Genomic DNA, 25,044 nt, shown 5'->3' with positions numbered 1-25,044 from the left:
CACTTGTCAGTCTTTTGTGTTTTTAGAATTTTTTTTGTATAGAGGAAATAAATAATAGTCCAGGACCTGATTTATGTTGTAAATTGAATATCTTTATACTACCTCCTTTGGAGGTGACGTGAGCCAAATCTAATTTTAGGTTAGGGTGAGGACAGAAAAAAGCCAGAGAATTCAGTTTTGGAGTTTAGGTTCACTAGCATTGAACCTAATCTTTATGCATAAGTCTGAGTTGACAGGGGCCACTTTAGTGGAGAGGTATAGGGTGACCAACACAGCTCTAGTGGACCTTATTGTTGCAATAAGATAATTAAGTTCAAAACTGGAAGAGACCTCAGAGATCGGCTAAGCTAACCCCTTCATTAAAAAAAACAAAAAACAAAAAACCCACTAAACTGAATGCCAGATAAAATGAAACTTTCCAACTATAAAGTAGGATAGAAAAAGATTGTATGTGAAACTCCAGATTTGTATTATAACAGCTGTCTTCTACCTCTTAACAAATTCAACAAAAATTCAGTAACTTTGAAAACTGTTACGCTTGTCTGTTTTTCTGGCCCTTCTGTTCTCTACTGCATTATTTCAAAAAATGCTTCAATGCTCCTCTTTTCTTTCCTTTTTTTTTCAGTGGGGTGTGTGTGTGTGTGTGTGTGTGTGTGTGTGTGTGTGTGTGTGTGTGTGTGTTCTGCAGTTATGAGATTCTCACAAGCGCCTGTATATATGCAAGTGTGGGTGTGAGCACCTGGGCACTGAAACTCTATCAAGAGCCCTCCCCTCTCTCTAATTTTATTTAATAAAAATTTTACATTTTTTCTTCTGTGATCTTCTTTATCCCTTGTTTGGCTATGTTCTCTGATATAGTTTTCTCTTACTCAGAGTTAGCAAGTCTATCTTCTTCCCTGCTCTTCTAATTTGTTTACAATGTGACCTTTTATATCTAAGTCTGGTATCCATTTGGAGCTTATCTTTGCACTTTGTGTGAGATATTGACCTTAACCTAATTTCTGCCGGACTACCTATAAGTTTTCCCAGCAGTTTTTGTGGAAGAGTGAGTCCTTGCACTAGTAGGTGAGGTCTTCAACCTTCTCATTTTGCTAATGAGCAAACTCAGTCCTTAGTCTCTGGCAGTCTGGTGAATAGTGAGTGAATCAACATTTCCAAGGTCCTATATCTTAAATATGCCATATTTCCAATGCAATCCAAACTTTTAACAATAATAATACTAGTCTACAAAATTCGTGACTTCATCCTGCTCAGCCACGAAAAATTCGCTCAGATATCATTACAAATATTTCAATAGCCGTAAAGTCCTTTCACATGCATACATAATGAAACCTGTCCAGAATCTGTCTCTTCTCTGGTATTCCCAAGGTGATTTATGTAACTCTTTCCTCCTTACTAAACATATTCGGAGCTCTAATTGATGAGACGCATAACTATTTTCATCTGGGTGTTGTTGCCCAACCAATTCTGAAACCATATGCAAGAAGAAAGGAAATTGGGACATGTCACAAACATTTCACATAACTAAGACCATTGGACAGAGATCCCTCAGTTAAGTTTACATATTACCGGAAAGCACTGAAAATGAATGTGAAGATATATAGTTTGCTGGATGCCTTAGGAGAAAAAAATCAAAAGCAAATAAAAAGCACGCCAAAGTGAGTTTTTCTTTTGAGTAGGCCTCAACTTTCCACTTTGCTTTAAGTGTTAGGGAGTCCTGTACTGCACGGAAGACACGTTCACGTTTGCTCAGTTAAACACCGAATCACAGCTTCCCTAAAGATACGAGGGTGGATCCCTGCCTGGGGCAGCTGTTCCCTCCCTAGAGAACCGAAGCTGGGATTGCTCTGGATTTGTAACTTACTGAGCTACAAAATCCTCAGTGCCCAGAGGCCCCGTCCACACCCAGGACCGCCCCCGCCCACTCCTGCTTCCTAGGTTGGCAGGGCGGAGTTTGGATGGTGGGGCTGGGTTCTATTTGTGCTGCGTAGCTGATGCTGGTCTAGTTCTAGCAAGTGACCGCTTCAGCCACTCCAGGACCGGGACAAAAGCCACCAAACCAGGTGAGCGGGGCAGCACAGCGGGCGAGGGTTGGAACGGGAGGAGGGCACCTCCGAGAGCTAACTAGAACGCAGATTTTCCAGGAGTTGCTAAGGTTCAACTTTCCCCCGTAGTCTCTGGGATGGGGCCACGGTGGGGAGCCATGTAGGCAGAGACAAAGTCAGAGGAAATAGAGACAGAGGTGACTAGGTATAGGGGCACCTTCCTGGCTCGAAGTGTTAAAGCTATTGTAGGGATAAGTTTTAGCTGTCTTTAGTGAGGGATATTCTTTAAGGAGACCTGGCTTCAAGGACTCAATTACTTGCTGAAGCTGTTGTAGTTAAAATTCTAGAGGTGTGGGGTGGAGGTCCTTTTGGGCGCAGGATGGCAGGACACGCCCAAGGGCAGAGGACAGCTGCAGCGCTTTCGAGGTGTCCCGCTACGGTTCACCGTAGTGGAACAGTCCCCTGTACCCTTCCCCTCTCACTCTCGAACATACCCGTGTGCAACCTAGCCTCTGATCCTCCTCAGACACTTTAGAAGTAATGAACTGGTGGCAAGTGTAATCCAACAGCGGCCTAAAGCAGAGCGCAAGATTCCCCTCCCCCCCTCCAAGATTGAAGGACATGGAAAAGTTCTACTAGGATAATAATGCTTAAATGCTTAAATTAAATCTAATGCTTAAAACCGAGGCCCGCATCACACCTACCTAGAAACACCCAGTAGAATCTCATAACTGCAGAAGTGCTTTTGAAACTTGGGGATGGGGAAGAGGATTCACATGACTTTTCTTTTGAGTTTGGTCAGGATTAGCTCATCAGAAGATTCGGCTGTCTAACTTGAGAGGCAGAAGTGATATAGTGAAAAGATCACCGGACTTGAGGTTGCAGGACCTGCGTTCAAGTTGTGTCTGTTCTAGTTAAGGCCTGCGTGATCTAGGTCTCTGGGTGTCAGCTTTCTCATCTATAAAATGAGGGGAAAAGAAGTGGACGAGCTTTTGTTAAGCGTTTAACTATGTGCCAGGCATTGTGCTAAAGTGTTTTACAAATATAATCTTATTTGATCCTCACCACAACCCTTTGATTTGGGTGCTACTGTTATCCCCATTTAATGGCTGAGGAAACTGGGGCAGACAAAGTTTAAGTGGGTTGCCCAGGGTCACACAGCTAGGGGGATGATGTTAGACTCACTGAGTCCTTGCCATTTCTAAATTTATAATTCTCTGAATTTATGCATACCGGGCCCAGCATCAGGTCGTAACATGGCAGCCAAGAAAAAAAAAAGAATATACAAAAACAGTCATTGTACCATGGATTCTTGAAAACGTAAGTTTAGAATTACCCTGTAAAAGGTGACTCATTGTGTTGAGGATGGGATTGGTGCCTCTTTAGTCTTTGACTAGTAGGAGGGAGAAAGCTAAGTCTGGTGCTTTTAAAGTGGGTACAAGGGTTTGTTCAGTCATCAGTTCCTCAAATGAATTTGTAAAGGATCTGTGATTTTTTTCAGTATAGAGGACTTCTTGTTCTACTCACCAAGCTGTGACTCAGTCAAAAAGTTGTGTAAGGTTTTATGTAAAAGTTAAGTGACCTGCCTACGATCTAGCAAGTAAAAAGGTAGGATTTGATCCCAGGTCTTCCAAATTCCAAGTTCAGCATTCTTTCCACTACACATTGTTGCCTCTTTCTTAAGTGACAGAATTTGAAAATGTTCCCAAACTGGAGAATGAGGGTTAAATGCTGAAAATGAGGAGGTAAAGCAATATTTATCAGAAGAGAAAGAACTACAAAAGAGGAGAGAGTTGTGTATCTTGAGTCAGAGAACCTGAGTTTAAATACCAACTGTGCCAATTACTACTATGAGATCTCAAGTGACTCACTTAACCTTTATTGTCCTCAGTTTCCTCATCTGTAAAATAAGGATAGTGGGGTGACAAGACCCCTAACATCTATTTTAGTTCTAAATTTAGACCTGCTAGAGGCTCCTAAATACCAGTATCCAGCCAGACACCTAAGCATGGGACCATAAAGTATTGCTTCCCAATGCTATTAGAATACTTGACTGTATATTCCTTTTCATTCTCCCTTTTCCTTTTAATATCCCCCAATAACAACAACAAAAAGTCAACCATTTGAACAGATGTTCAAAGTATTCAGTTTTCCATTCAAGATACTGTAGAATAACTATAAAATGACTTCCCATTTTTAAGTTTCAAGGAAATCAGTGCATCTTGACATTACTAATACAACTTCTAGCATTCCAAAGATAGGGAAACAGAGAGAGGGCTGATGGATCTTGCATAGGTTCTGGTATGATATTGATAGTGAGAGGCAAATCACATCCAGGTATTCATGGACACCAGGCATCAGAAAAAAAATACCATTGCTTTTTGAAATTCTGACTAATTCTCTATAAGTTTAGAGTAAGCCTTTCCACAATAGGAAACAACTTATCTGCTTTTCTTTTCAAATTGTAGAGTTTCTAAAATACAGGTTTATCTTCTCATGGAATTATTAACATTTCCCATATTGTGAAGGATGACCTTAGTTTCAGAACTTGACTTTAAAGATTTAGAAGTGTCAGTTAGTTGCTATGCCTAAAAGTTCTTTTGACCAAAAACTTTTCCTTTATCTTGTCCTCTTATTTTTTCTTCTCTTCCTCCTTTTCAAAGGAATTAGACCTACTTATTTCCCTCTGATTGAAGTGCATGTTTGAAACCAACAGTTATTTTGTTGTGTTGAATTTTTCTACCAAAATAAAATCCAGATTTTTTGTTCTACGTGGGGCCAAACAGGGATAATAGATAGGTAGAATTTTTTTTTAACCCAAAGAAATAGTTGAAAAACTGTTCAGGAATAAATGGATTCAACTACTGTTCACAGATCTTGAGTATTTCTGAATGTTAATGACAGCAGCACCATGGCCAGAGTTTGTAAGTTACTCGCTTCTAGTAAGAAGAGTCTGCTGTAGGAAAAGTAGCTGTGGAAATGGAGAAGTCACCCTATGGTATCTGTGTTAGGGATACTTTCGTAGATCTTTTCCAAAAATGCTTCACATGTGCCTACATCTTAGAAATAAAATTTAAGACATTTTTAATGAAACTAAGGATTCATCTTCTGTACTCCTCTGACGTGATATGTAAAACTTCTTTTTCTGATGTGTGGCAGAGGAAGAGAGGCTTTAATAGCTAATAATAATAACAGCTAGCATTTATATAGTGCTTTACATGTATTATCTTATTTGATCCTCCCAACAGCCCTGTAAGGTGGATGCCATTTCCATATTCCAGATGATGAAACTGAGGCTGGAAGACAGGTTAAGAGATTTGCCCAAGGTTGCTCAGCTAGTGTCTGAAGCAGATTTGAACCTAGGCCTTCCTAACTCCAAGTCCAGCACTACACCACATAGTTTTATTGACAAAAATTCCTGAGAAGATAAATTTAGGTGGTGGTTCTAATGCAGATGAACTTAGAGAAACCTTAATGGCAATCTCATCCTAATGCCTTAAATTGCGATTAAGGACATCCAGAGAGAGTATATAAGTTAGCAAGTAGCAGAACTAGGTTTTGGATTGAAGTTCTAGGATTCCAAATTTGGCCATTCTTTCTTCCATAACGTGGGACATGCCATAAAAGGAAAAGATTTTATAGCTAAGATTTCCCTTAAAGATTTCATAGAAAAGGAAGTATAATGACAGGGCATTTACTGATGCTTCATTAATTAAGGCTGATCTAATGTAACCGATCAGTTCACTTATCAGCAAAGTTTATGAAAAAGAAACATTTTGCAACATGTAGTAGGGATACTCAAGTAATTTATTTTGTCCAGCATAGTACTCGGCATATAATAAATGCTTAGTAAATGCATGATGATCAGTATTGAAGGCAGGGACCCACACTCATCAAAATTATAATGAAACTGGTGGCGTTTAGTTCCATACTGTTATCCATACTATTATCCCCACTAGCTATATCTTAAACCTGCATTGAAAGAAAATCAACAGGCAGCAATAACCTTATCATGTTATGTTTACTGACTTCTATAAACCTGTAGACTCATGGACCTTCAGCCAAAGATATCTACTTTCCTTTGATGGATTTAGTTTATCTTTCCACTTAGGTTAGTTTAGACAATACATTTATTAAATGTGCTGAGGGGAACTACATAGTTCTCTGCCCCATTCATAAATTTCTGAGTGTATAATTACAGAAGATCCTTCCCTGATTACTAGAGACTTCCATATCACTTCTAAATTCCGTCTTTATTGCATTTCACCTTGGGTTGGGGTTGTGATGGGTGGGGAAGAAAATAGAACAGGGCTGGGATAGGTGTGGATTGGAAACACAATCCACAGAGCAATTCTTCCTCCTTTATGGTTTATTGGACTTGGAAGTCAGGAAGACGAGGTCAAACACTGCCTTAGATAATGACTCAAAGCAAGTAAGTCTGAGTCTCTGTTTTCTGTTCTGTAAAATGAAGGAGTTGGCTTCGGTGGCTTGCAACATTACTTCCGGCTCTAAAACCTGTGATCCTACTGTAAGGGAAAAAAAATCTTGTTAAAGTATTATCTCAGTTGTCTTACCTTAGCACTACTTCATTCTATTTTTGAAACTTTATTTTCTTTTTTTTCTTTTTTAGTTGTATTTACACATATGTAATATATATAGAAAGAAACAAATGAACCCTTTTTCATAAGTTCTTTTGTTGTTTTGCCATTTCAGTCATGTCCAACTCTTCATGAACCTATGTGGGGTTTTCTTGGTGAATATTCAGGAGTGGTTTGCCATTTTCTTCTCTAGCTCATATTACAGATGAGGAACTGAGGCAAATAGGGCTAAGTGACTTGACCAGGATCACACAGTCAGTAAGTTCTAGTAGCACAGAAAAAAAAAAGCAGATTGCTGCAGTACACTGAAAGCAACAACATAAGCAAGCTTTTCCTAAAAGGCAGCGTTTTAAATGGAACTCAGGAAGAAGTTATGGAAAAACCACATTCTCAGTCTCAGGGAAGTTAATGTCCTGAAAGCAGAAGCCTTTGTTTTATATGCCTTATAAAAGGCTACCTGCTAAAAAAAATTTTTAAAGGATTAAAAGCTACATTTACTAAGTTTTATAATGTGATATTGAAGAAGACTATCAAAGCACATGAAAATCAGTAATAACAGCCTGGGTGTTTTGTTTTTTTTTTTCTGTTCTCCCCCTCTCCTCCCCTCAATTACTTGAAGAGACAGAGAAGAAACTCACAAATCCTTTAAAAATTATCAGTTTTCTATTGGCATCTACATTTTTGTAGAGCTAGAAATGTCTTCTTTGCTGTTAGAAATCATCTGTTAGGGGAGTCTCTTGCTCCTGGGTGTTTTAATTAGTTTCCAGCACTCAGAATTGTTACATCATTCTAATGCAATTTTGGCCCAAATACAAAACAAATCCTGCTGTCTTTTCACTCATAACATCCTTACAGTAGAGGAAGTCCTTAAAGCCCTAAGAAACAGCATTTTCGAGAAAAAGAAGACAATCTGGCTTACTGTTGTTACTTTTAATAGTTTTTTTGTTTTTTTTTTTAAGGAAAGTTACATTAAAAAAGCTTTCATGTTTATTTTTATGTCCTGTAACATCCTATGTTCTGATTATATACCATAGTTATTTGTATATGTACCATGGTTCCCTCCTAGATTCTAAACTGTTTAAGTTCAGAAAGAATTAAAATTATTTCATCTAAATTCTTATCTCTTCTAATTTCTTTGGACTTTCTTTGAGGAACTCTCTGTTTCATTAATTGCTGTGAAGTAGAAACATCTCTATTGTGACCTAGAATTTCAAAGCTATTTGGTGGGAGGAGTAGTAGAGTAAGGCCCGGGATTTCTGGGAAAATACATGTAAGGGAACTTTTTGGTATTCTGACAATATTTTATAAAGAACGGAGAGGCTTCTTCAAGAGCAGGAGTTGCAGAAATATTCTTGGGAACCCAGGTAATTGGATGAGATGGAAAGACCAGGATGTAATATTAATTGCTGGGCAGGCAAAGGCTTGTATTGAACTACAAAGAGGTATTTATTATTAAAGGGGTAACCTGGCAATTGTGTTTATTAAAATGAAAGATTTCTGACTGACTCATGTTTGTTTTTCCTTATCTGAAAATTACACAGAATTATCATGTGATTTCCTAATCACATGATAATTTCCCCGCTTAGTGTCTCTATAAACAGACAATACTTTGCTGACTTTGTGGTTTCATTGCTAGGTCCCAGACTTAGAAAAAAAATTCTTACATGGATAAATTTCTAGAATCATAGACTAGAAGGTACCTTAGGGGTCATCCATCCAACGCTCTGATTTTATGGACAAACTGAAACACAGAAAAGTTAAGTGATTTGTTTGAAGTCACATTCCTATAGCCACGGTTAGTTACTCCAGATAGAGAGTTCTTTCCTTTATATCATAATGTCTTTGTGGAATGAGGGGCTTTTTACATCTTGTTTTGATTAGTTCTTTAAACATAAATCACTCATCTGAAAAAGATAGAGGTAGAAATATGCTAGGCAAATGGGAATATATTTGCTTAATTAAGTGTAAGATTTCTAGAAAAAGTTCTAAAGTTTTTCACCTTGATTTGGATCCAAAATAAGCTTAGAAACTTTCTCCTAAAAGAAAAATAAAATTCGGAGGTCAGCAAAACAACATAGTAATACTTGTGCATGTTGATTGGAAATTCAAGTTCCCTTGGTTAAAATGTGGCTTTAATTTCCATAGTGACTATGCAAAATGGAATTTTCTGAGTCAACATCTGAGTCATCTAGTTTACCAAGAGACATGAAATACTAACATTTTGTCTTCAGTTTGTTTACTTTTTAAAACATTTGTAGTTGCTGAGACCTGACATCTCATTTCTACTTACACCTATGTATCCTTGGCCAAGTTCCCTGGGCCTCAGTTTCCTTAACTATAAAATAAGCGGAGTGGTTTAGAAGTCCTCTGAGGGCCCTAGTTCTAAAGCTTTTAGCTCAGGCATAGAAGAATAATTCAGAGAAATAACTGTAAATGAAATTTTAAATCTTACCAAGTATGATACTTTGAGACAAGAACAGAGTGTAATTATTCCTTTTATGGTCTTGTCTCATGTGTCATTAAAGAAAACCCTCAGACTTTCAACAAAAGGATAGAGGAAACATATGTTCATCCCTTTTTATTTTCTGTATTTCATTTGACCAAGATGGAAAGTAAAGTGACTATGCTGAGTGTGGATGATAGAAAGAGAATAAGTACTAAATTTGGACATATTTTCATTATTTGGTTCTTCATGGGTTCTAATCTCAATGGTACCTAACTTTATTATTATAGTTTGAGGTGTACGTCCATGAGAACTCAGCTAATGAGATAGTTCTATAATTAATAATATAAATTTTTCTAACTCTCAAAACTGACTTTGAACTTTTTACTTTGAACTTTTTATTTTACATGCACACACACGTGCACGCGCGCACGCACACACACACACACACACACACACACACACACACACGACAACACGCGCAGATTAATGACTCTAAAATATGGCCGTGGGCAATGATTGCCAAATTCATTTAGTCATGGAACACTTGGACTTAGCTCTCTGGTGCCTATGTTGTTTGGAAGGGGCAGGGTACATTTCTGAGCAAAGTAAAGTAGAGTAGGGGCAGCTAACTGGCAAAGGGGCAAGCTAGGTGGTACAGTGGGTAGAGTACCAGGTCAAGACCTCAGTTCAAGTGTGGCCTCAGACACTTACTAGCTGTGTGACCCTGGACAAGTCACTTAAGCCTGTTTGCCTCAGTTTCTTCATCTGTAAAATGAATTGGAGAAGGAAATGGCAAACCACTCCAGTATCTCTGCCTAGAAAACCCCAAGTGTGGTCACAAATAACCGAACATGACCGAACTCACTAAACAACAACAACAATATATAATTATAACTTTAAATAGTGTGACTTTGAATGCATCTCACCACTTAATGGGATTCTTTATTCAAACAAATCAGGACCTAGATATTCTCTGTTTTTTCTTCTGCTTTTCAGCAGTTCCCTCTGTGAACAGCGGGAGTTTTGGTTCCTCCCTCACCCATGGTTGTTAAAGTCATTGAAAGCAAAGAGTGGAAAATAGGATGATGAAGTGTTAATCTGTGAATGCCTTTGCTGAAGTTTAACCACTTACCTTTGAGCCTTATTGGGATGAGCAAAAGTTGGACAAATTGGAAACAAATTAGCTGAGTAGGGCTTTAAAGAGGTTAAGGCCTGGACTGAATTTGGCAATTCAAGGGAAGACAGGCCAGGTGCTACCTATGAAGAACACTCCCGAGGTAGGGGAAGAGATTTCTCACTCCTTTCTAAAAATTGGCCACGTAGCTTTGAACAGGAGTTACTTGACCAGTGGAAAACACTGGTCAGGAAATAGAGGTATGTACTGCAGAGAGAACTTTAATGGATTAGAGGTCCTTCAAGCCTTTCTAATGAATGACTAGAGCTGAGTAGGAACTTTGAAATACAAACAGAAGATTCAAGAGAAACCTAGAAAGGTAAATGAAATTAGGTGGTTAGAAAGGGCCATGTGATGATAAGGTCTTTTTTTTATAAGGCCTTTTTTTGTTGTTTTGTATGACTATCACTACCCACCTATTCCTATCAAGTAAAAGCCCTCTCTTGTAACAAATACAAATAAACAAATTAATACATTATCCATGTCTGAAATTATATGTCTCATTCACCACCCTGCCAAGAGATGGGAAACCTGCTTCATCATGAATCTTCTAGTGTCATGAATGGTCATTGGATCAATCACAGTTCTTAAATCTCTTGAAGTTGCTCTCCCTTACGTTATTGTAGTTAATGCATGAATTGTTACTCTGGTTTTGTTCACATAATCCTCCCGTCAGTTCAAATACAGTTTTCCCAAGTTTCCATAAATCTGTCCCTTTTATCATTTCTTATGGTCCAGTAATATTTCATTATATTTGTGTCCTATAGCCATTCCCCAAATGATGAGCACCTACTTTGTTCTGCTAATATAAATGGTGGTTTTTTTTGTGCAGATGAGACCTTTACTTTCTGGATTTTTTTTCTCTTTGGGAGTATATGTATGGTAGTGGTAATAGCTTAGTCAAAGAGTATAATAATAATAATAATAACATTTATATAGTGCTTATTATGTGCCAGGCACTGTGCTAAGCACTGGGGATTTAAAAAAAAAGGCAAAAGACAATCCTTTTCTTCAAGGAGCTCAAAATCTAATGAGGGAAACAACAAGCAAACAAATATATATATAACAAGCTATATACAAAATTAATAGGAAATAATTAAAAGGGAACACTCTAGAATTAAAAGGAGTTGAGAAAGGTTTCTTATAGAAGATGGTATTTTAGTTGAGGCTTAAAGGAAGCCAGAGAAGTCAGTAGGCAGAGATGAAGAAGGAGAATATTTCAGTTATAGGGAACAGCCTAGAATGTCCAGAGCCAAGAGATGGAGCATCTTGTTTGTGGAACAAGGAGGCCAGTATCGCTGGATCGAAGAGTGTATTGTGAGGTGTTAATAGAATTTTACCGAGTCAGTCTTTTACCTGAGAATGATGAAACAGTAGTCCATAGACAAAGTGCCAGTAATCTGGTAGCCATTTAATTAATTAGTTTCATTATGAGGAACAGATTTGCAAATTGGGAAGTCTCCTGATCAGAATTGCACCCTGCCAAAGTGAAGACAGAGATTATACACATAAATCACAAGTGGGAAAGGAGGGGGGAGGGTGGATCATTAAAAATCCTTCCCAGGGCCAGAGTGGTTTCCCCCAACAATCTCACAAATGGAAGACAATACAACAATTCTGGAGTCCTGTGGGAGCAATATTGCTCAAGGCCTTGGGGGTTGTTACTTGGTGGGTCACAGGACCAGAATTCTGTGATGGGAACAGGTTCTACAGTCTTGGGTTTGCTTCACTTTAGGTATGCAGGCACAAGGATGCCAGTGATTACGAGCCTTGTCAAAGTTTATTCGATCATTTTAAGCTGCGTTGTGAGCTCTCTCACAAGAGAGGCAATTCTGAAAAAAGCTAGTCTATTAGTATATTCATTACACATATCCTATTGACTATTATAAAAATTATAATTCCCTTCACAGGTGTAAGAAAACTGGAAAGATACGAGGGGGGCTAGATTATGAAGGGCTTTGAATACCAGAGCATTTTGTATTTGTGCCTAGAGGTAATAGGAAGCCATTGGAGTTTACTGAGTAAGGGGGTGACATGACTGGACTTGTGCTTTAGGAAAATCATTTTGATGGCTGAATGGAAGATGGATTAGAGTAGGAAGAGTCTCGAGGCAGGCCGACTTACCAGCAGTCCAGGCATGAGGTGATGAGAGCCTGTATTGGAGTGTTTGTTGGCAGTACCACAAGACAGAAGAGGGTGTATTCAAGAGATATTACAAATGTGAAATTAATGGGCTTTGGTAATAGCTTGTATCTGGAGGGTGGGAGATAGTGAGGAATGAGAGATGACAGCTAAGTTGTGAGCCCAAGGGACTGGGAGGATGACATTGCCCTCTACAGTAATAACACAGGTAAGAGTGAGAGGGTTTTGGGGGGGAAATACTGAGTTTGGTCTCCTTGACATCCAATCTGAAATGTCTGAAAGGCAGTGGGAGATAGGATAGGTAGATTTGAGAATTGTTCACAATTACATTCATGGGACCTGATAAAATCATCAAGTGAAATTGTATAGATGGAGAAAAGAAGAGGATCAGAACCTTGAGGAATACCTACAGTTAGAAGGCATGATCTGGATGAGGATCCAGCAAAGGAGACTGAGAAGGAGCAGTCAGATAGGTAGGAGGAGAACCAGGAGACAGTGGTGTCCTTGAAAACCTAGAGAGGAGAGAGAGGGTTATCAACCGTGTCAAAGGCTGACTTCAGATTTTATCAGTAGTTATAAAAGTTAGGAGAGTAATATTGGTTGAATGAAGGAGAGTAAAGGAAAAAAACGGGGATTCTGTATGTTTCAAGGTATTTATAAGTTTAGGCTTCTTGTTCAGTCATTTCAGTCATGTCTCACTCTTCGTGACCTTATTTGAGGTTTTGCCTTTTCCTCCTCCAGCTCATTTTAAGATGAGGAAACTGAGGCAAACAGGGTTAAGCGACTTGCCTAAGGTCATACAGCTAGTAAGTGTCTGAGGTAATATTTGAACTCAGGAACATGAATCTTCCTACCTCCAGGTCCAACGCTCTATCCATTGTGCCACCTAGTTGCCCAAAGTTTAGGATAGACTAGTCTAAAAATGGCGTAAAACGAGAAAGAGAAAGTTTCTTAATGGTAAGATTCCTCTGTCTGTAAATGGGATTTTAAGATTAGATATTGATGGACTTTTCTATTTTCATTTTTAGGAAAATGGCTGACGGATTTTCTGTAAGTTTTTCATTTCCATATTTTTATTCCTAAAATATGTTCTACTAAAGGTAAGGCATTTTTATAACTAGACTTTCCCTTTTTAATTACCCTGCCAGTGATTCTGGGGCCCTCTTTTCACTGCAGCCACGCTAAGACTTGTTAGCTACAGTTGATGTTTTGTTTTGTTTTGGTTTTTTTAGCCACAGGTTCAAGGAACATAAATTAGGTAAAGAAGTTCATGAGTCATTAATAGTAACCCAGATCAGTGGGAAAGCATTAGAAAGAAGAGAGCATAGCACCCATTGGCTAAAATGGAGCAATATTCTGGGCAATATAAAATTGGATTGAAGCCCAGCAATTTTTGATGCACTCTAACACTGACTTTTTAAAGTTTGAGATTACAATTTAAAATCCTATACAAGAGTATCTAGAAGTAATAATGAATTAATTGCAATAACGGGGGATAATAATATATATAATAAAAGACCCAATCCAGGAAGCAAATAATTTAAACCTTCTGTGCAAACAAAAACTTTATTAGAGCAGCTAACACAATAAGTAACAAAATTCACATGCATTAATTTTATTTTTATCCTTGCTCTTACTATTTTCTAGATTGAAATATTTCGGTTTCCATTTTTTGCTTCCCCTGATTTTATTTTAAAAGTTTATAAAAATTGTTTTCATTCTTATGGTTGTTTTCTTCTTTCTTCCAGCTTAATGATGCCTTATCTGCATCTGAAAATCCAAACCCACAAGGTTGGCCACAAGGTTGGGGAAACCAGCCCCCTGGTACTGCAGCATACCCAGGATATCCTGGAACCTACCCTGGTCCAGGAGCGCCTGGGGCCTACCCTGGTCCAGGAGCGCCTGGAACCTACCCTGGTCCAGGAGCGCCTGGGGCCTACCCTGGTCCAGGAGCGCCTGGGGCCTACCCTGGTCCAGGAGGGCCTGGCCCCTACCCTGGTCCAGGAGGGCCTGGGCCCTACCCTGGTCCAGGAGGGCCTGGGCCTTACCCTGGTCCAGGAGGGCCTGGGCCCTACCCTGGTCCAGGACATCCTAGTGCTCCTGGAGCTTATCCATCTTCAGGGCCCATGGTTACCCCTAGTGGACCAACACCTCCTATGGGAGGCCCACTGGTGAGCTCGAGTTGAATGATCCCAGGTGTCTGACTTATTGTTAATTTGACAAAGCCTAAGAAAAGGCAAAGTTGTAGTCCAGTACAAGCAGAACTGTCATTTTTGATGCTTTTGTAGAAAACAAACTCTGGTCAGTAATTCAGACATGCAAAAAGTGTCAAGATCCATATATGTATGTGAAATACTGGACAAGAAGACCTAAAATGTCCATGCTGTTAACCATATGCCTGGAAACTGCAGCTTCCCTAGCACTCCTTTCTTCTCATGTCTTTAAGAATAGCTACTAGATTAGTATAGGGAACTTCTTATGTGAGGAAACTCCCTTTGTCAATACAGATCAGTACCTTCTCTGCAACTTAATAGTCTTAGAGAGTTACTTAAAGCACAGGGAAATTAAGTGACTTGTCCAGGGTCACATAGCCAGTATGTGTCAAGAAGCAGAACTTGAACCCAGGTCTTCTGGTTTTGAGGCCAACTCTTCTCACTGCCTCAGTCGTTTTATTCTCTTTAAAGAAAGGTACATGGACCAACATCTGACTTACTCTGTAGTCACATTATAATATGATATTCTACTTCCTCCTCTAATTTTAGCGGTCAAACAATCTGTGGTGGAAGTCTAATGTCTACTATTGGAATATTTGGAAGACTAAAATAGAAAACATCGTTCACTATAGTTAGTAAGGCCTTTCCCCCCAAAATATCACGTAACGCTTTTTCACACCACTCTAATGGACTTAACATATAGTACTTTATTTACATCATGCTGATGTGTGTGTGCATGTGAAAGATTACACCCCCTCCCCAAAAGATGTTTAAACCATGTTTCTCCCAATACACAGTGCTCTGCAAATGATAAACACAACCAATATTTGTAGAATTGCATTTATCAAATTGGATTTTCTAGAAGCTGCAATAATTCATGCCAATCCCATAGTAAAGGATGTTGGTTTTTACAAATTTTAGGTGTTTACTCAGGGAAGGATGGGCTGACGTGTACATTGTACTCTCTTCTTTTGTAAAATGGCGTTAACAATATCTGTTACCTCCCTCCCACGGTAATGGGGGTTAGAAGAAGTGCTTTGTAAACCTTCAAGGACTGTATAAATGTGAGCTACTGTTACCTTGTCCTGTAAAACTGCTCTAATCTATACTCTCATATATAGTTAGTTACCAAATCTTGTCATTTCTCTCTCCACAAAATCTCTCATATTTATTTCCTCTCTACTCTTAGAGCCATGACCTTAATTTAGGCCCTTATCACCTCTCACCTAAACTATTTTGATAGCTTTTAAAAATATGTGCACATTTTAAATTCTGTTGTAAAATCTTATAACTTTTTTTTTTATAATTAATTTTTTAAAAAGGCTTAGGGGCAATGTAATGGCCCCTAACATCCATATGGTCCCCATCTCCATGACTTTAGAGAGTTTATTTTAGATGAAAATCAGTGAATATAATCACAATCATTCTGAGCTCTAAGTTTGGAAAATTCCTAACATTTAAGCTAAGCTATGGCTCTCTGCCTTAATTTAAATTTTTATCTATCGATAGTTAACTCCTGGACACTGTATTTAAGGCAAAATTCAGATAGCCAGATAGTGTCTGTGGATAAGCAGATTCTAAGAGGGAAAGCAATACTTTTTTTTTTCCTGGAATTTCCCTTAGCCCTTGAGTAAGTGGGTACAACTAGTGCTGTCAACCTGAATCTTGTGCTCCAAGATTCTTATAGGTGTGACAGCTCTGTCCTTTGCTCCCTCCTTTCTGTCATGGCTCAGTACCACTATCTCTTTTTCCTTACATAAGTGTCATCTGGGCTGCTGATTCTTTCTGGCTGAGGTCTGTGTGACCCCGCTCTTCTCTACTTCCAGACGTTCAGAATTTCTCTGTTTCTGAGAGAGATCCAGCTTTTTATACAAGTTCCCCAGGGCGTAATTAAATCTCTTACATCATGGCTTTGATTGATTCAAGGAGTCTTATAGGCCCTGTTCAGCTCAGTTCTTATTGATCGATTGCATCTATAAATGTTCTTACCTAACAAAAGTAATTACTTTGAAGTGGAATAGCTTAATTAATGGAGCCTCACCTTTAACACTGGACTTAAAAAAACTCCACCAAATAAAACAAGCATTTCATACACATAGTAGAACATAAAAAGAGAATTGTAAATAGAATTACAGTGCTTTGTTAGGTATAGTTTGCTTTTCCTTTTAAGTATATAATAAGTTCAACTTGTAACTTTCAAAGCTATCCTGATTGTCACTATTTCCTTCTGCTTTCTTCTGTGCATTAAAAAAAAAAGATCTTTTCCCCCTTTCTTTCATTTTCTGCTATTTTCTTTCTTTTCTTGGCCACTCTGTCAATAGACCTCCGTCTCTTTTCTAACTTTCCTTGTCCAATAAAAAAAAGAAAGAAAAAACTTTTACAACAAATATACGTAGTCAAGGGGAAAAAATTGCCACATTACCTGTATCTGAAAATGTATGTCTCATTTTGCACTTTAGAGTTCCATCATTTCTCAGTTAGGAGATGGGTATCATCATCAATTCTCTTGAATTATAATTGGTCATAATGCTAATTAGTCTTCCTGTCTCAAGCCTCTCCCCGAGTCTAATCCGTTCTCCAAATAGTTGCCAAAGTGATTTTCTTAAAAGTATAGACCTGACCACTCACCTAAGCAATAAATCTAGTGGTGCCTTGTTACCTCTAGTATCAAATATAGAGTTCTTTGGTATTTAAAGTTCTTCATAATCTGGTATTTTCTTATCTTTCTTATCTTTTTTTTTCTTAACTGTTTTCTCATCTTTCCAGACTTTGTAAACATTACTACCCTCCGTGAACTATGGAATTCAGGCATTCTGGCCTGCTTGCTGTTCTTAATAACATCCTATCTCTCTGCTCTTTACATTTCTACTTGCTGTCCTCCATGTCTGATATTCTCTCTCCTTACCTCTTCCTCTTAGAATTGCTGGTTTCCTTCAGGATTTCTTTCTTTCTTTTTTTGGGGAGGAGAGAACTAGGCAACGGGATTAAGTGACTTGCTCAGGGTCACACGGCTAGTAAGTGTTATGTATCTGAGGCCGCATTTGAACTCAGGTCCTCCTGAATCCAGGGCCAGTGCTCTATCCACTGCACCACCTAGCTGCCCCCAGAATTTATTTCAAATGCCACATTCTGCAGGAGGCCTTTCCTGGTCCACTGATAGTGTCTCTTCCCCAAAAGTTACCTTTCATCTGTATATATCTGTATGTATCTCACATGTGCTTAATCATTCACATGTTGTATTCCTCAATAGAAGTTAAGCTTCTTGAGGACAGACACTGTTTTTGCTTTTTGTTTGCATCCCCAGCACTTAGCATGGTACCTGTCACATAGTAACTGCTTAATAAATGCCAGTTTGATTGATCAATGATGAGGTATAGATTCTTAGGGTGCTGGGACCTTGAAATCACAACACATGGATCCTGCCCGAATGAATTTGACCCAAGTCTTCTTTCAGCCAAAGACAAAGTTTTATTAGAGATGGACCATACAGTCTAGACTCTTGAGAAATCTGAGCGTTAGTGATGCCTGTAAGGAAGAGCAGGCATGAGGAAATCTCAGCTCTTAAATGGGGGCCAGGATGAATCTCATATACAGCCAAGTAATTTTGGGGTGTTGGAAGGAGGGGCTGGGAACAGAATCTGGGTGACTAGAGAAGTTTAGGGAGATAGGAGTGTCTGGGAGGTTGCTTTTCATAGATCTGTATCTCTCTATATATATACACATATATATATGTAAAATATCTTTTTCATTTGCAGATGGTGCCTTATGATCTTCCCTTGCCAGGAGGAATTATGCCTCGCATGCTAATAACCATTATGGGCACAACGAAACCTAATGCAAACAAGTAAGAGAAGAATTAATGATAATATGATTTTTATGTTAGCATTTGGAAAAGTTGAAAATGTTTAATTTTTACTTTCAATAGGATTTTTATTTTAAGAACTAAAGGTGGTGTGCTGATCATAGAAATTTTATATTTAACTTCCCATCTTTTTCTTTCTATTTATCCTCAACCCCAAGAAGGGTTATTTTCAGTACAGTAAAATGCAGCTTTTAAAGAGGCTTCACTATCTCTTTAACATATTAAAGAGACCAAATGACATAGTGGATGGAGTATTGGACCTATAGCCCAGAAGATCTGAGTTCAAATTCTGCTTTTGATATTTACTAGCTTTGTGACCTGGTGTCATTTAACCCCTATTTGTCTCAATTTCTCATCTGTAAAATGGGGACACACTAGAGAAGCAAATAGCAAACCACTCCAGTATCTTTGCTGAGACAAAAATCCATGGGTTCACATAGAGTTGGACACCACGTAACGACTAACAACCAGAAAAGCTGTATGATAATGGGCAATTCATTTAACCCTAGTTTCTTTCTTTTTTAAGGCAATTGGGGTTAAGTGACTTGCCCAGGGTCACACAGCTAGTAAGTGTCAAGTGTTTGGTCTGAGGCTAGATTTGAACTGAGGTCTTCCTGACTTCAGGGCCAGTGCTCTACTCCACCTACCTCCTCACCCCCCCCCCGGTTTCTTTCTCCGTAAAATGAAAGAGAACTTCTCTTAAAGGGTTATTATATGCCTCAAATTAGATAAAATATGTAATGTTGTTGTTATTATGCCACAGATTGATTTATAAGTTCTGGGTCAAGTAGCATTCTTGCCACTACACTGTGATTTTAAGGCAGCATTTGTGCTTTTGTTTTTTAGATTTTCCATATTTTTTTTAGGCAGTATATATTGTAATTTAAGGCATTTAGAAAGATTTCATCAATTGTTCAGCCTCCATACATTCAACTTGAAGTCCAATTGCTGGAATATTTAAGTAAAAGGTATTAAATGTTAAATTAAAGTCTACTCTTAGTGTCAAAAAACTACAGATGGCCCCATCTCTTTCATTTTACTTTGATTCCTGCAGGAAATAAAATAAAACCAAATCTCCTTAACTAAGTGAAATGTCAAAGTGGAATCAGTATTATGATGAAAAATGTTACCCATCTTCAGAGAAAGAACTAATGGTGTCTGCATACAGATCGAAGCATACTTTTTACTTTATTTTTCTTGAAGTTTTTTTTGTCTGTTTTCTTTCACAACATGACTATTATGGATATGTTTTGCATGACTACGAATGTCTAACCTATATTGAATTGCTTGCCTTCTTAATGGGGGTAGGGGTAGGGAGGGAGGAAGAGAGAATTTGGAACTCAGAGTTTTAGAAACGAATATTAAAAATGTTTTTTACATGTAACTGGGAAAAATAAAATACTAAACAAAGTGGAGTCAGTAACTATATAAATTACAGTGCATGGAATTGGAGTTTCCATAGGCACAGAAGCAAAATTTCATTCCTTAGGTACCAGAGAGTCTCAAAATCTGATCTGCCTCTGAAATTAATGGCTCCAGGAAGCAACCTCAAGAAATTCAAGTTACCTCGAATTTCTTGATTCCCTGCAGGAAGACCTGGGTTCAAAACTGACCTCAGAGGGGGCAGCTAGGTGGCATAGTAGATAGAGCACCAGCCCTGGGGTCAGGAGGACCTGAGTTCAAATGTGGCCTCAAAACTCGCTAGCTGTGTGACCCTGGGCAAGCGACTTAACCCGGATTGCCTGGCCAAAAAAAAAAAAAATCAAAACTGACCTCAGGCACTGACTACCTGTTTGATCCTGGGCTCTGTTTTGCCTCAGTTTCCTCATCTATAAAATGGAGATGATAATAATAGTACCAACTTCCCAGAGTTGTTGTGAGAATCAAATGAGATTATTAATTGTAGATGTTAGCTATTATTATTGTTGTTATTGTTAGCAGCAGCAGCAGTAGCGCTATCTTCTGTTCTTCTGCAGGGCTTCTCCTCTGGAGGCCAAGTATTCAGGTACTGGCCTTGTATACAGGCTGGCTGCCTGAAGTTCAATAACAGCCAATGCACTATTTTCTGTGGTCATGTTTTCAGCCTTTAAAGCTAGAGACCCTCTCACCTTTTCCTTGAGAGACGGTCACAAATTTAACATAAATGTACTCACAAACATTCAACATCATGGCCCTAATATACAGAACATTTTATCTAGTGTTCACATTGTTGTCTCCTTTCTCATAACCCTGTTCCAATTCATTTGGCTGTCTGTTTTTGCTGACAGGTTTTGAGGGTGGACATCAGAGAGTTCCTCCTAGATTCTCCATTTAAAGAAGGTGCCCAGGGCAGCCATCTCATTATATTTCCCACCTGCTCACTGGGTACCCTCCCTGTCCATTCCTCTCTTCCCTTCTTCCCTGCTTTTCAGTTTCTTTTTATGTGTTGTCTTCCTCCATTAGATTTCAGTTTCCTTGAGGGCAGGGACCATCTTTTGCTTTCTTTGTATCACAAAATAGGGCTTAATAAATGTTTATTAACTGACTGTTTTAGAAAATTCAATTCAACAAGCATTTTAAAGTGCCTGCTGAGTGTAGGAGCTCATATTTTACTGGAGGGATACAAGACAAAAGTATTTTGAAAGAATATATTAAATACTGTAATTTAAGAGAAAAGCACTAACAACTTCGGGAATAAGGAAAGGCTTTGTGTACAAGGTGGTACTGGTGCTGGTCCTTGAGGGAAGCTAGGGGATTCTCCCCAAAAGTAGAAGTGGAAGATTATTTCAGACAAAGGGGACTGCCTGTGTAAGATGGAATGTTTGTATAAGGGGAGCAGCAAAGAGATGAGTTTGGCTGGAATATGGAGTGCATGAGACAGAACAGTGTGAGTCTGGAAAGGTCCATTGGAATCAAATTGTGAAGGACTTTCAGTGTGAAACAAAGGATTTTGTATTTTAGTCTAAAGGGACTAGGGAACCACAATAGCCTTTTGAGCCTGGGAATTTATTCTAGGTTTGTGAGGCTCATTGCAATGGCTGGGGAATGATCACATTCTCTCGCCTGTCCATTAGCACTAATGCTTTCTAAATGAATAATTATGTGGTAAACATTCCTCTCTTATCTACAAAGGTTGAAAGCAAAACCAACACACTGTTCCTTATTACAGTGAGATTTATTGTAGGATATGAATTGTTGAAGTTATGGATTACAATAAACACCAGATATTGGAAGGATAGCAAGTGTGTAGAGAAAATAAAAATAGCTCACATTTGTACAGTGCTTACTGTATGCCAGGCACTGTGGTGAGCACTTTACAATTATTGTCTCATTTGATCCTCGCAGCAGTCCTGTGAAGTACGTGCTATTATTATCCCCATTTTACAGATGAGGAAAGTGAGGCTAACAGTGGTTAAGTGACTTGCCCAGCCAGAAAAAGGCAGATTTGAACTCATGTCTTCCCGACTCCAGCCTGGAGCTCAATCCACGCACCAACCAGTTGCCAGTACTTGCAGATAAAGGACTGACTTCTCAGCTTTTAAAGATGTGCCAGCTTCCTCCATGCTAATTGTTGTTGTTCAGTTGTATCTGATTCTTCATGACCCTATTTGGGGTCTTCTTGGCAGAAGTAACAGACCACCATTTCCTTCTCCAGCTCATTTTACAGATGAGGAAAGTGAGGCTAACAGGGTTAAGTGACTTGCCCAGGATCACACAGGTAGTGTCTGGGGCTGGATTTATTTGAACTCAGGAAGGTGAGTCTTCCTGCTTCCAGGTCTGATGCTCTATCTACTGTGCCTCCTAGCTGCTCCTCCATGCTAATACAAGCACCTGAATCCTCTATATCAGAGAATGGAGGAGAAAATAAAGAATGATGCTGGGCAGAGTTTGAGATATATGGTTGAGGAAAAGAGGGAGCCCACAATGAGCTCCATTTTCACCTCCTTTTCTCAGTAAAATTGAAAGTGATGCCCTCAACTAAAATGATCTCCTTTGTTTATAAAACTTGAACAGTTGATAGTCATTTGACAATTCAATTGAACAAGTATTTATTTAGCTTCATTGGCACTGTGTTGGGAGCTAAGGATATAAAGATTTTTAAAAAATGTCTCTGCCTCAAGGAGCTTATTGGGCGAAAATAACACACGTAGAAAACGAAATACAAAACCATGTAAATTACTTTCTTTCTTGGGGGGAGACAATCTGGGTTAAGTGACTTGCCCAGGGTAACACAGCTAGTAAGTGTCACTTAGACACTTATCTGAGGCCAGATTTGAACTCAGGTCCTCTTGACTCTAGGGCTAGTGCTCTACCCGTTATGCCATCTAGCTGCCCCTTAAATTACTTTCCAGAGAGAAGGAGAGCACTAATACCTGGGGGTGATGGGAAGTAAGAAAAATCAGAATAGACTTTGTAGGAAGGAACACTTGAACTTAGCTTTAAAGAGAGCTAGGGATTCTGTAGCCGAGTTTAAGAGGGAGCGTATTCCAGGTATGGGGGATGACCTGAGGGAGATGGCTTGGAAATGGGAGAAGGAATATCATATATAAGGAATAGCAAATAGGCTAGTATTGCTGAAACATAGAGTGCACAAATTAGAGTAATTTAAAAATAGGACTAGGAAGGTATACTAGAACCAGATTAGAAGGGATTTAAAAGCTAAACAGAATAATTGACATCTTATCCTAAAAGCAATAGGGAACCCAAGGACCTTCTTGAGCAGGAAGTGACATGGTCAGACCTGTGCTTTAGGTCTATCAGTTTGGCAGTTTTATGGAGGATGCTTAGGAGAGGGGACTGACTTTGGCAAGGAAGCAAATTAGGATGTTATTGCACTAGTCCATTTGAGAGGCAAAGAAAGCTTGATCAAAGCTGATACCCATGTGAGTGGAGAGAAGGGAATGGTTTCAAGATAAATTGTGTAAGTGGAATCAGCAAGGCTTGGCAACTGATTGAGTGTGAGGGGTAAAGGTATGGGAAGAGACAAGGATAACTCAGATTCTGATGCTGGGTTACCAGAAGGATGATGATACCTTCAAAAGAAACAAGGAAGTTAAGGAAAAGGGAGGACTTGAAGGGAAAGATAAGTTTTGTTTTGAACATATTGAGTTTGAAATACTTACAGGACATCCATTTAGAAGTGTCCAACAAGTATGACCTTGTAACTAAACTCAATTTCTACTTAAAGTCTTTTTTTTTTCTTAATAGACTTGCTTTGGATTTCAAGAAAGGGAATGATGTGGCCTTCCACTTCAATCCTCGCTTCAATGAGGGCAACAGACGAGTAATAGTTTGTAATTCAAAATTCGACAATAACTGGGGAAAGGAGGAAAGACATGCTATGTTCCCATTTGAAGCTGGCAAACCATTCAAAGTAAGTCAGTGTGAAGAGTCTTTTATATGAAATGCAAATGAAACATGAAATAGCTTAAACTTGAATGTTCTAAAAGGGATGGTTGCCGTCAGTTTGCTATCAAGTTCTTACCTCGGGATTCTCCAAACAGTAGGTTTTTATATGCTCCTATATCTCTAGGCCTGTTTCCATGTCACCTTCTCCCTTCTTTGAGGTTTGCTGGAATTCTCAATTCTCTCAGGGCTGTGTAAGAACATTAAAAACCCCTCCCTTCTCTCGTCATGATTAACACTGTCAGCTCTTTCTTTCCCCACTATATCAGTCATATGACTGGAGAGAAATTAGAAGTGGTTCCTTTCTAAATGGTTGGGTATTCTTGTCTTTATCTACATTTAATTATCCCCTCCTATTCTGATCCCTTCTTTTACCTGTAGCATTACGAATCCACGCCTAGAAACAACAGAGGTGCCTGCGCCATAGTTCTCTGGTTCCATTCAAGGAAAGAGTGATCCAGGCCAATGGTTTGAGAACAACAGAAAGCATTGTGTATGGCATGATTTTTTTAGCATACAAAGTGGAGTTGATCTATCAGATTAAAATAACCTTTTAGAAATGAGGTGAAACATAGCTAATTACATTGGCCATTTTGGTGAAAATCTTGCTTTCCATAGGGGAAAGGAAGGCATTTCAGATCCTAATTCTCAACCCTGCCTTTGAAGCTCTGTTAGTAGACTCCATAAAGTGGCAACATGGAGAAAGTCATTATGACATAGTGGAGCTCTAGGGCCTTGAACCAATATGGTCAGCACAGGGATGGCCAGTAACCCTGTTATTAATCTGGACCTTTGAACTTAAGTTATCTAGGTGCTGAAGCAGATGGGAGTGTATAACCAAGTTTGTTTACATATCGTTTCAGATTCAAGTGCTCGTTGAGATTGATCATTTCAAGGTTGCTGTCAATGATGCCCACTTATTGCAGTATAATCATCGAATGAAAAATTTCCGTGAGATCAATAAGCTGAGCATTTCTGGTGATATTAACCTTACCAGTACCTCACATACTATGATATAAATTTAAAGGATCAGAAATATTTTTAAAGGAATTTTCCTGTAAAACATATACTTAAGTGCTTCCTGATTGTTATGGGAGAGATTTTAAAGGTACAAATACTCCATTACTTTCTTTGTCATAGCCACACAAAATTTAATAAATGTTCTTTCACTAAGTATAA

The 25,044-nt window shown here is 38.7% G+C and overlaps 1 protein-coding gene across 1 annotated transcript; it reads left to right on the top strand.

Annotated features, from left to right (window-relative positions):
• Window positions 1–1,810: 1,810 nt before the first annotated feature.
• LGALS3 (galectin 3) lies at window positions 1,811–25,044 on the top strand. The gene is made up of 6 exons (XM_020991305.2): window positions 1,811–2,063; window positions 13,434–13,455; window positions 14,154–14,576; window positions 18,374–18,462; window positions 23,668–23,833; window positions 24,729–25,044. The coding sequence occupies exons 2-6, from the start codon at window positions 13,438–13,440 to the stop codon at window positions 24,882–24,884; spliced, it is 852 nt and encodes a 283-aa protein (XP_020846964.1). The 5' UTR covers window positions 1,811–2,063; window positions 13,434–13,437; the 3' UTR covers window positions 24,885–25,044.

Source organism: Phascolarctos cinereus, unplaced genomic scaffold (assembly GCF_003287225.1).
Source record: "Phascolarctos cinereus isolate Bilbo 61053 unplaced genomic scaffold, phaCin_HiC Scaffold_2;HRSCAF=192, whole genome shotgun sequence".
NCBI lineage: Eukaryota > Metazoa > Chordata > Mammalia > Diprotodontia > Phascolarctidae > Phascolarctos > Phascolarctos cinereus.
Note: the sequence above shows the minus strand (reverse complement) of the source record. Positions and strands in the feature narration are given on the sequence as shown.